This window comes from Periophthalmus magnuspinnatus, chromosome 11 (assembly GCF_009829125.3).
Source record: "Periophthalmus magnuspinnatus isolate fPerMag1 chromosome 11, fPerMag1.2.pri, whole genome shotgun sequence".
Classification (NCBI taxonomy): domain Eukaryota; kingdom Metazoa; phylum Chordata; class Actinopteri; order Gobiiformes; family Gobiidae; genus Periophthalmus; species Periophthalmus magnuspinnatus.
In genome coordinates, this window is record NC_047136.2 from 9,108,779 (window position 1) to 9,121,596 (window position 12,818).

The window sequence follows — 12,818 nt, forward strand, 5'->3', positions numbered from 1 at the left end:
AAAAAGTAAAGGATGTAATCAGGGAGAAAGATGATGCTTGGTTTATAATTTTGTTCAACTGCAAGAACTAACTTGAACTACAAATAGATTTATAGATGTAGTGAATTTCATACTTATTCGTTCAACCAATAGAACATTACTCCTGATCTTGAGAAAATTGTACATGCATCTGAACACTTTTGCCTTGAATCAGTGTCAGTTTTACTATTTTAAATTAAAATATTTACCAAGATCCCAAATTATTTAAATGTTAATATAAAGACATATTTGTTGCTCTGTGGTGATTGTTTTAATAATATATATTTACTTTTCTATGTATAGGTGACAACCAATTCAGGGACGAAATGTTTTGCCTGCCGCTCTGCTTCAGAACGAGACAAATGGATTGAAAATTTGCAGCGAGCCGTCAAACCCAACAAGGTAAACCGCTGATTGAAAAACTATTTTTGACTTTTCAGTTCAAGTTGATGGATTTATGTTATATTGTGGTAACAGAACTCCATGTCGCCCATGCAGGACAACAGCAGACGGGTGGACAATGTGCTCAAACTATGGATAATTGAAGCTCGGGATCTGCCTGCTAAGAAACGCTACTATTGTGAGTTATGTTTGGATGACATGTTGTATGCCCGCACCACCAGCAAGCCCCGCACCGACACTGTATTCTGGGGCGAGCATTTTGAGTTCAACAACCTGCCCACCATCCGTAGCCTTCGACTGCACCTATACAAGGAGACAGACAAGAAAAGACGCAAGGTGAGAATGACACATCATAATAATATAATAATATGTATGTTGGAGACATGGGATACATGTTGAAAATAGCACCTGCCAATCTATTCTTCTACAGCTGACAGTAAAAGGCAGTGACTGATGCAGGAATATGGACTAATTATTACATGCACTTATAAGAAGAGAGCAGCTAGGAACAGCGCAACTAACTTTTTTGGTTTGGCTTCTTATTTTATTAATTTCATTTTGTGTTATTTTGGAGCAAAACATATGCCTATTTAAAAGCATATGCACTATATTTTCATAGTATTGCAGTAAAATGATCCATCTTGTATTTATTTAATTACAATTGTTTTTAATGTTTAAAAATACCTTGAAAACACATTGTTACTGAAGAATGAGGATGGATCAATTTAATGTCATACTGTGGAACATTCCAGGTAAAGCATTTAGACCGAATGGAGACAATCACGTGGCAAGCCATTTGTTTCACAGCAACACACTTTTTAATTTATTTTTACTTTTTTTTTTATTGACAATTTCAAGGTATTTACAGTGTTTTAGTTAACACAGAGCCAAACTACAGATTTAAGTCCAATTCACTAATCCTATATGTACTTTTTAATTTGTTGCAGGAGAAAAGCACATACATTGGCCTGGTCAGCATCCCCATCTCCAGCATCACAGGTCGTCAGTTTGTAGAGCAGTGGTATCCGGTGATCCAGTCCAGTGTTCTGGCCAAAAGCGGTGGAGTAGGAAGTGCCAAAGTCATCAACGCCTCTCTCCGCATCAAATCCCGTTACCAGACCATGAACATCCTGCCCATGGAGCTGTACAAGGAATTTGCCGAGTACATCACCAATAACTACCGTACACTGTGTGCCGTCCTGGAGCCACTGCTGAGCGTCAAGAGCAAAGAAGAGGTGGCTTTTGCCCTGGTGCACATCCTTCAAAGCACAGGCAAAACAAAGGTAAGTGTCCTATTGTAATCTGGCTCCCAGAATGTAGGGAGGGTACTTCTTATAGGGTCATGGCTACAAATGATGAAATTGTAGTGTAAAAAACAAAAAAACGTAATATCTATGTATAAAATTTAACTTTTTGATTGAATTCAAGGGGGGCAGGGTGGGTGGGTTATCATCGGGCTGTCCGGTTTCCCCCATCAACCTAAAACATGCACAATAGGTAAACTCCTCCAGCTAGGTGGTCCTGCTCCTGTACCTCAAGGTGTGGAGATGGGTGCCTGAGCGTTGTACAGCAGTAGCTCACTGCTGCTGACAGGTTTCCGCAGCAGCACTGGTTGAAGGATGGGTCAAATGCATAGAATGAATTTCCCTCATTTAATCACGGTTATTATATTTATGGTTTAGACTTGGGATTAGTTTTATCATATTCAATGTGATCAGCACTAGATTTCTGTCAACCCCTATTTTATGATTTAGTTAAGACCTGGGTTATCTAAATTATTTCACAGATGATGTGAAATGTTTCTCTAATAACCATGTGAATGCCCTTGAGATCTCTGGGGAAATTGCCTGGATCAGTGAAGTATGCTGTGCTTATTATAATGGTTTCTTCTCATTTCTCAGGAGTTCCTGTCTGACATGGCCATGTGTGAAGTCGATCGATTCATGGACCGGGAGCATCTGATCTTCAGAGAAAACACACTCGCGACGAAGGCTGTGGAAGAGTACCTCAAACTGATAGGTCATAGATACCTCAAGGAAGCTATAGGTAAGAGATGCCATTTTGTAATCAAATGGTTGACATGGTGTATTTCTATTCCCATACAGCTCAAACCAAGTATGCAATTTAAATATTCGTAATAATTTTGCTTAGAGGCTTTACTGGAATGAGCAGTACAGAAGGAAATTGGAAGAGAGTGGAGAGACACTGATACAAATGTGGAGGCAGATTACATTACATTGGATGTGTGCTGAGACCTAACCTCAAGCCCATCCAGCAGTGCACTATTCAAACCTAACAAATAAAATGTTTTTGGACTAAAATATAAACAGTGCTGTTCACAAGTGTTTTGACAAAGTGAAATGATGATTGCCCTTTGTGACACCTTCACTTTGTGTCTAGAGATTTCAATAATTCATGGAAGATTTGGATTCCAAACCTTTTGTTCAGAAAATCAAGGGAACAAACCATTGCATGAACAGGGACTATAAATCAGGGGTTGACACAGAAATACAGCAATTCTTAAGCTTTTTGATGCTGGTGGCAGAAACAAAATCTCCCAAAATTGGAACATGGGCAACAAAGGCCAGAAATAGGCTTTTGCAACTCCTTCTATAACTGATGCCTGGGTAGAAAAATTGATTAATCTACAGTGTTATGTCTTATTTTATACCAATCTCTCTGCTATAGTCAGTGAAGGGCTTTATCTGCTCCTACAGTGTGATCCGTTATTAATCCCAATGCATGGCTACCAGAAAATTTGATAAAAACAAAACAAAAACAAACAACATTTTATCATTCTTTTCAGTTGCTAATATAATGTTCATGTTTGTTTATTGCTGCTAAATGAGATTTGACACTAATTCAATTTAGTTTGTTCTCATATTTTACATACTAACCCAGCATATTCAAAAATTTTACGTACACCCAAAATTGAGAGAAACTATCTGTAAGAATGATAGCGCCCGTGTTTTGAAGTCATATTTCCTTCATAACAAAGCGGTAGACAGTGAGTATTAGTGTTGGGCTGTGTTGAGAAGATATGAAACTCATGCAAAGCAGTCTAAGCTGATTTAAGGATTTTCTCACACACAAAGAATGATGAGCCAGTTGTTTTCAGTCTTTATCCTATTACGAACAAATAGGACTGGGAGATGGGGACTAGCACACTGTATTTCTAATTGATTTGTTTTAACACAACAGAGCATAGTATATTGTATTCTATTTAGCAAACTAACGTTGCTATGGTAAGTAATGTGTTGATGAAAAATACTGTATTTTAATTTTACATTTGGAATATAATCATTACTTTTGTAGATGTAATTGATTTGTTTTGTTTTTTGTTATCACATGGGAACACACACTGGCTTGCCCTATCCAAATTAGCCATCTAAAGGTCAATTAGTAAATCTAAAGTGCAATTAAATGGTTATTCCCCAGGCATCAGCATTATTGATTTGTAAACAGCACATACATTTCATAGTATGCTTATTTGATAAGGACCTTACATAAAGCTTAGTAAGTTTCCGGTTAATTACAATGTTACAACATACTGTGCAACTATATTAATACCAGTAAATGTGTTGCAGGTGACTTCATTCGCGCCTTATACGAGTCTGAGGAGAACTGTGAGGTGGACCCTATGCGTGTCCCTCCATCCGTCCTGGCAGACCACCAAGCAAACCTGCGCATGTGCTGTGAGCTGCTCCTCTGCAAAATCATCAACTCGCTCTGGTGAGTCTGTTCCTCCAGGCTCTTTGTGCACAAACAGCCTTCAAGAGAGATTTCTAATTACTGCTATACTGATGTATAGAAGCAAACATTATAACCACGGACAGCAGAGGGATGAGTAAGTCTTTTCCTGAGGAGTGTATGGTCCAGTGGTTTTCCATATGCTGCTGGTGTCTGACCTTATGTGACGAAATTAGGCAGTTTGTTTTCCAGCAGTGGGTTATGGATGTTGTAGCCCTGGTTACATTACTTTTATCTAAGTCAAGGATTTTCTGTGGTTACATTTGGTCCACTGTAACTCGGATACGGTATTGTCCACATGCACACACTGCAAAAAAATAGGGGCAAAGCAAGGACTAAACCAACCTTAACCTAGACCAGACTATCAAAGGACAGAAATAAACATGGCTCAAAGCAAGTATGAATGCACCCTTATGTCCTGGTTTAGTAAGTCCTGTTTTTGACACCTCATTTTGCCCCAGTTATGGCCTACATTAGTTTTGTTTTAGATCTGTTTTAGTCCAGTTATAGTCCTTTGTGTCTAATAAAGCTATAATTGTATTGCAGCATTTTTCCTCGGGAGTTGAAAGAAGTGTTTGCGTCTTGGAGAGCCAGATGTGCAGAGCGTGGAAGGGAGGATCTTGCTGACAGCCTCATCAGTTCCTCCCTGTTCCTCCGCTTCATGTGTCCCGCCATCATGTCCCCCTCGCTCTTCAATCTGATGCAGGAGTACCCCGCCGAGCGCACGTCCCGCACACTCACCCTCATCGCCAAAGTCATACAGAATCTGGCCAGCTTCAGCAAGTGAGTCAGAAACAACCGTCGCATCATTGTGGTATTTATAGACTTAGACAGATAGATGCTGTCATAGAAAGTTTTCAATACAACTTGATATGATATTTAAATAATATGACAGCTTTCAGGGAAGACAGCATTTGAGCTGTCTAATTTCCATAACTTATAATAACATTTTAACACAGACGGCCTCATAGCATAATTGCCTAAGTAATTCTATTGCCAAATTGAGTTATTTGTCTCATTCTACCCTGCTGCATCTGTGGGTGTCATTGGCTTTATCTGCGGCCAAAAAGAAATAGTTATACAGCAAAAAAAAACCAAAAAAAAAAACCCATCTAACTGACATATGCTGTTTATTTCTGTGTTTTCCCAAAAACCTTGAAATTTTGCTATAAGGCTAATGACACAGTACTGAGGGTTCAGTTAAGCCAAAATGTATTCCTATCTTGGCTCTGCACAGCAAAACACATACTTAAGTAGCAAAGTCTAGTATTTATGCTATTCAGTTACTAAGCAAATGTCAAAGCATTTGCTAAATTACTTTGTCATAACAATAACTACAGGGTTGTGTGGTTGTTGTGTTGGTGATATTAAAAGATCTGCCAAACACAGAACTATAATTATAGAGATAGAAACAGTTCACTTATGTCTTACTGTCTTTTCTTGCTCTTTTTTTTATTCAATACCTTTTTGTTTGAAAGCCTTTATTTTTTCATAGTCATATCATATATTTTACTATTAATTTTCATTGCACTATATGCCTGAAGTTTATTCCTGGTTTGTAAAAAATAAAATAAAATAAAAAAATCTGATTGTACTCAGGTTTGGTCCCAAAGAGGAGTACATGTATTTCATGAATGAGTTCCTGGAGATGGAGTGGGGCTCTATGCAGCAGTTTCTGTACGAGATCTCAAACCTGGACACTGGCGGAAATGCAGGGGGCTTCGAGGGCTACATCGACCTGGGACGAGAGCTGTCCATGCTCCACAGTTTACTCTGGGAGGTCATGGGGCAGCTCAGCAAGGTATGAGCCCAACGACCTATGAAACGGAACATTTAACAGCTTTATTGCCTTCCATTAATTAAGATTTATATGTCACACTGTTGACCTTAAGACTGAAGTTGTGATCTTTCATACACATCACATTATTCCTCTATAACCAGATGTCTTGGTTAGTGAACCCAGTAAATAAGCAAGCCAGAACCAGTTTATCCAAGTGAAAAAAGACCATAAATAGTACGAAAGTTATCTTTGCTTCAAATTCAAATATTATAAGATTAAAAGAGTGTATTCATATTTATACTCAGATTAAATACCTTGTATGTATCCAATCAGACTCTACTGTATCAAATTAAAAGACTTGTTTTTGTGTACTGTGTTGTGCAGGGAATGTAACATGAAAAAAAAAAAATCTGAGAAAAAAAAATTATGTAATGAAATAATAATAATGAGAAAAACATGTAATATGTAATTATCTTGCTCTAGTCTACTTTTGTTATTCCCAGACGCTCATTATCAAAAGTTACGTCAAAAGTAGGTTGGCAGCATGAAGTTTCCCTTTGTTTGGCTAAAACACTTTTTATAGTCAGACCAAATTGAGCCAGATTTCCTTGTTTTGTAGGATGCTATTCTTAAACTTGGGCCCTTACCTCGGCTGCTGAATGACATAAGCGTTGCCCTGAGGAACCCGCAGCTCCACATGCCGACCAATCACCAACCAGAAAGACCTAAGGACCGCCTCTTCTCCAGACCATCATTCAACCGCCTCATGTCGTCCGACTTCCAAAGCCTTATGATGAGAGATCTCAACAGGTACCTTTTATAAAATATAACAGAAAATACAATATGTACTGAATTTAACTATGCAACTACAGAGAAGTAAATACTATAATGATCACATAGTATAATGGAAAAGCAGGTGCTGGACAGGTGAATATTTGAAGAGTCCTCCAAGTTTATCTGTTAGAATTTACAAGAAAAATGGTTAGCTTAGATTTATGAGTTATGAGCCTAATTTAGATGTCTTTTTGGGTCAGAGCAAAACTAATGCTTTTATGAAAGGTTCCCAGTCTGCACTATCTATCAAAAACATTTACAGACTTTTTTTTATTTTTGGTTTTGGACAACAGAACGTAATTGTTAATGCAAAATAATAGCTTTCTGTAAAATTACCTTGTACTAGTTCTGATAAAGGTCAAGATCATCAAATTCTGTTAGATTTATGTTATTTCTTTCAATATCAATACTTGTTCAAATGGGTATCTAGTTTCAGTATTAGTTTTACTATTGATTAAGGTATCTAGGTATTGATTATGTTGTCAATCCAATAGTGAGAAGTGATGACACATTGCACATGGATATTTAGCAGACCGGTGGTTATAACATACACTATACTTATCATATATTGTGGTGGCGGTCATAATGTTATGGTTGATCTGTGTAAAAATAGATATGACATGATTAATTTCATTTGCAAAAACCTAGTCTCTAAGATCCCCAATCGTTTTCTATCTCTTAGTAACTGCCAGCACCATCTGTTCTATTCTCTTTTCCTCTGTGTGTCAATTTACTAGTACGTTCCCTCTGTTATTGTCAAGAGATAGTTGCAACCACACAGAATTATTTTTGGTTTACTATGTCATTTTGAAATCCCACCTGAATCTCCTGAAATAAACTCTACAGCAGTGAATGTTTTCTGAAAGTACGTTGAATTTACTGTAGTTTTCTTTGTTAGTTAAAACCAAGTTGCACAGTACGTAGCTAAGCATTAAGAATTACACCTGATATCTGGGCAGCTGCAAAGATCAGAGAACAGTGTTTGACAGGGTGGCATCACATCTTTCCTTTATCTGGCTTTTCAGATGTTTTATTACATAACAATTGCATAACACATCATGGTTTGATCCTGCTTAAAAATAACCATAAAGAATGTGATCAAATAAGTGTTAGGTACTGTTACACTGTTAGATGGTCTAAAAGAAATTAATATTTAGGTTTATTGCATCAAATAAAAATATGTGTTGTATGCTTTAGTGCATTTTAAAGATCAGTATTCAGTTTTTAATCTTACACTAAAAGAGATCTCTGTCATATCAGAAAAAAATGCATAATTTACGCAGGATTGCAATAATAAAATTAGAGGTGCACAATGTAAATCTTCTAGTGGCGGGTTTAACACTTACTTGTATCCATGTACATGTTATAGCTTTGTCTGGAATGTTCCATAGGATGCCAAGTTACAAGTCAGTACTGTGGAAAGGACAGTCAGTTCACAATGTTTTTCAAGGTATATTTGAGCCATAAACACACCTGTAACTGAATAAAGATAGATTAGTTTAATGTAATACTGTGCAACATTTCAGGCAAAACAATAACATCTCCTTGGAGACAAGCGGTGGCAGATCTCCACCAGGAAATTTGCACTGTGTACCTTTAAGGGAAAGCAAAACTATCAGAAGCCGTTTTGCCTGCCAATAAAAATCCATAGCAGCCAGTCATGTATGGAGGTATTCTAAAAGGTAGTTTTTCTGCTTCCCCCACAGTTCAATAGACATCTCTCGTTTACCCTCTCCCACGGGAGGAGTTTCAGCGGTGGAATCCCTGTCCAATAACCTGAACATGAGGCGCCACGCTGAACGGGACCTGCGCTCGTCTCGGGAGGTGTTCTATGTCACCCGCCCCCCTCTCGCCCGCTCCAGCCCCGCCTACTGCACCAGCAGCTCAGACATCACTGAACCAGACCCTAAGGTACCAACCAATACACTGCATTATCGGTAAATGCCTTTTCATTACACAAAAACAAATACACCAGGGTTGTAGGGTTATTCTTCTCACACACAATTAATTTACAAATGTATCAAATTTTGGAAAATCTCAAATGAAATTGTTGTATTATGCAACAGTTATTGCATTTTAATTTTCTTTTTGTTTTTTGTAGACACAAGTAGGTGGCATTGTATTGGCTTTTGCCTTTGTGTTTTAAATCGTGGCAAGCAAGTTTTGAGACATAAAGTGCCTTCTATTGCTGTCTTGAGAATACAGTTCATTTGAAAGGACCTTGACAAATCGGGCAAATAAGATGTTGCTGTGAGTCACAGTCAGCAGTTTCTAAACCAGAGAGACATTTATGTAAGAATACAGTATGCATCTTGGCCTATCGTGGAACTATTTATTGGAGCTGTGAAAAATCATGTCTACTAATGCTTCCGGTGCACTCATCTTTTGAGACCAACATTGTAATCAAGAGTTTTAGGAAGCCATTTTAATTTACAGTATTTGAGTAACTGAGTACACCGTCTAGTCCAGTCAGATAGGTTCTACTAAAAAGACAATTACACAACAACTATTTTAGCTCATGCATCATCATTACTCATTTATTTAAATACCTCTTATGGCTGCAGTTTCTGGGGATGACTTAGTGGCAAAAGATGTCCTATATCCCATAATGTAATGTCACTGATCCATTTGTGTTGTTCAGGTTCACAGTGTGAACAAGAGCGTGTCTATGATGGATCTGCAGGACTCTCGCATGAACAGCATCTCAAACCTAAATTCTGTGGGCGACATGCTCACCTCCTCCCAAGCCTCTATCGCTGGCCTGGGTCACAGCTTTGGGAACCTCGGTGCCCCCCTGAGGATGGGAGGTCACCTGGGCGGGGGCTCGGCCGGCTCAGCTCTGCGGCTGAGCCAGATGGGACACATAGGGGGTCCCACCGAGTCCCTGTCCCAGCAGCAGCAGCAGGCCGCAGCAGCCATGAACTTCCCCCTGTCTTTCCAAAACCCTCTGTTCCATCTGGCGGCTCAGAATTCACCCGCTCAGTCCCAGGCCCCACCCCCCCTACTCCTCGCCCCAGAGGCGGAGAACGGTCACCACGACTACGCACCGAATTTTGGCAATAGCGCCTTCTCCCGCAGTGAGGACCTGTCGGCACTGCGCTCCCAGAACAGTCTGGTGCAGCCGAGCATCGTGCACTCACACAGCTACAGCGATGACTTCACTCGGCAGAATCAGAGCAACGACTATGGCTGGCACCAGCTGTCACTGCAGGTGCAGGTAAGAGCTCACACAGTGTTATACACATGACAATTTTCATTTCATTAAGGAGCTTGCCTCTCAAACTGGCAGCTTAAGGCTTCAATGCAAAGTTGTATTAAAGTCTCTGCCATAATTTAGAAAAAGAAATCATAAAGTAAAATTAAGTTTTACATTGTTAAATTGATATTAAATTGAAAAAAAATTTATTCATTTTATGGTTTGAGTCAGTTTGCCCACGTCTTTACCAATCACCCATCCATCTCTCACTGTCTAGTAAAAGACAGATACTTTTATATTGTGTTTCTGGATAATGTGGAATAGACTGAATAAGAAATATACCAAGAAAATGTAGTTCCTTATTCTGTACTTAAAGGCTCACACGTTTCAAAGAGCACCACCAGGTGGACAAATGGTTAATTGTTGTCTATTTACAGCCCACTGTGTGTTATGTAATAGCTGCTTTCTTCCTGGCTACAGACACCATGATCATTTTCTAGAACTGTATTGTGGGACTGTATTGTGTCAATGCGTGGCCTATCAAATAAATTCCATATAATACACACTAATATAAATACAGTCGCACACTTGAGTGCACAATACCGATTTATTATAAGTGATCTCAAAGATACTTGCGTTATAAAAATTCCAGTAAAGTATATAAGGATAAGCACCTTTCTATCTAGTGGTTTATACTTGCTTCATAACACCTCAGTCAATCTAATATTTGCAGATACTAAATTATTGAAGCATTCAGCATTTTTTGATTAACAGTTCAGTTGTCTAAATAGCTGTTTTGGTTTCTTCAGATTCATTTAATTCAAATTTCAGCAATAAAATATTCAAAAGTCTTTTTCATGTTAAAACTGCATCTTGATTTCTCTTCACTATTAAATTGAAAAATGCTTTGAAACTGTCAGTCTTCATACTTGGTCTGTCCAAATGAATTTAACTTCTACTGAATAAGATTTCCATTATAGACTGAAGTCAAAACAGAAACTCATCTGCCTCCAAATAGACAGTTATTTGGTATAAACTTTACACTGCTTCTCTTTTTAAACAATTCTCTCCTTGCTTGGAGATACTAATAATAATAATTGTTTGAATAGTGCTAGTTCACATGGATCTTTTTCGGATAGGAAAGTAGGCAGCATGAATGGGCTCTGAAGAGTATAGAGGAACCATAGAACTATTCAAACTTTGATTATAAGTTGCTTGATTATTATTAGTATCTCCAAGCACAGAGCGTGGGCATTCAGCAAATACTGGTAAATCTTTCACGTGACATTCCTAAGACCAACTTATAGTATTTGTGTTGCCACCAAACCCATAACCACGGTGCAGGAGAACAAAATGTGTTCTCCGTGTCTCTCATATACCATCTGTTCCTGTATTTTCCTTCATTGTATATATACTGTGCATTGCCCGTATTGATTTAATGACTAACAAAATGCCTTTAGGGTTAAACTGTTCTGGAAATACTTGCTTAACTCCCATATCACAGCTGATAATGTATTTAAGTTTGGTTTGCTGCAGAATAAGACATAGCTCTTTATATACTTAAATTTAAAATGCCATCTGTTACTTACATTTGTTCTTTAAAAGTCCTATAGTATACCAAATGAATTCTTCCAATCTTTAAGCCATGTTATAATGCTATTGCCTCCTCAAAAACATACTTTGAGTTGTGTTTTGTTTCATTCACACATGTTTTAGTAATCCTTTTTCAAAACTAAAAATGCTCCGTTCCACCTTGTGATGTCATGTAGTGGTAGTTTTCAAGTTAGCAGCTATCTTTTACCTTTAGTAAAAGTTTCAGGAGAAATTACCCAAATCATTCTAGTGGCAGTGTATGGAGTTTAAAAACACAGTGGAGCACTTCCTGTATTACCACGTGACATCACAAGGTTCGATGAGGAAACAACATTATAACATAGATGAGAAAATAGTGCAATATAGTAATAGGTTTTGGATATCCATAACCTTTGTACTGAGTCTATGGTGAAGTCTGCAGTGGTTTACTACAGTTTGTCTGTGTAAATGACAGTGTTTAATGATACTGTCTTGTAGAGTTATTTCTGTCCCCTGCGTGGGCCCTAATGGAACAAACATCACAGGCCTCGTCCTAATGCAGCCGCTTTCAGGAGAGCTTTTAGGTCTCCTCCTGCATTCACATTTTAGACATGGTTAATGACATGACTTTGATCATAAATATGTGATGTTAAATAGGCCGTCCATATAATTGTGTTGCATTGTTTAAAAATAGACTTCCTTTCTACTAACACGCTTTGACTCAGCAGGCTTCATTTTACTTCACTAAACAACAGTTGACATGGAAGTACCTTGTTGGGTTTTTTTCAATCAGAATCATGTCTATTCACTTTTTGTGTATTACGTGAATCTTAACCAAGACATTTTCAGGCATATAAACACATTTTGAATGGACTGCTTAAGCTAAGATATTCAAGTATCACCAACCCCAAGTATATTTGCATTTAGCAAACAAAAATAATAAAAAATATCTTCAGTGCTTTATTTATCATGCAATGGCAATCTGTCCAGGCTGTTGAATTGATTTTCTACTAGGGGCTGCTTGAACGTGATATATGGAGAGAAAAAAAAGGGTTTTAATTGATTGAGTCATGATTTTTTTAAATAAGTGATGTTTTGGCGTTCATCTTCTTTTAAAGATTTGACAAGTCATTTTGTGGTTGATTTGAAGGGACTGAATGAGAAATTTTATCTAACATAATTAATTACCAAAGCATAATTAATGAACAGTTGATTACTCCATTTATGTAATTGAATGCAAATGTAATTTCACACTCTTACATTTAT

The 12,818-nt window shown here is 37.9% G+C and overlaps 1 protein-coding gene across 1 annotated transcript in view; it reads left to right on the forward strand.

Annotated features, from left to right (window-relative positions):
• Window positions 1-12,818, forward strand: part of LOC117378570 (ras/Rap GTPase-activating protein SynGAP-like) — a 34,570-nt gene that overhangs the window by 12,975 nt on the left and 8,777 nt on the right. Inside the window, exons 5-14 of the mRNA XM_055225432.1 lie at window positions 322-420; window positions 517-756; window positions 1,368-1,703; window positions 2,322-2,466; window positions 4,008-4,152; window positions 4,717-4,953; window positions 5,770-5,971; window positions 6,570-6,760; window positions 8,491-8,695; window positions 9,426-10,001. Coding sequence (XP_055081407.1) covers window positions 322-420; window positions 517-756; window positions 1,368-1,703; window positions 2,322-2,466; window positions 4,008-4,152; window positions 4,717-4,953; window positions 5,770-5,971; window positions 6,570-6,760; window positions 8,491-8,695; window positions 9,426-10,001 — 2,376 coding nt within the window. The remainder of the gene's footprint in view (window positions 1-321; window positions 421-516; window positions 757-1,367; window positions 1,704-2,321; window positions 2,467-4,007; window positions 4,153-4,716; window positions 4,954-5,769; window positions 5,972-6,569; window positions 6,761-8,490; window positions 8,696-9,425; window positions 10,002-12,818) is intronic.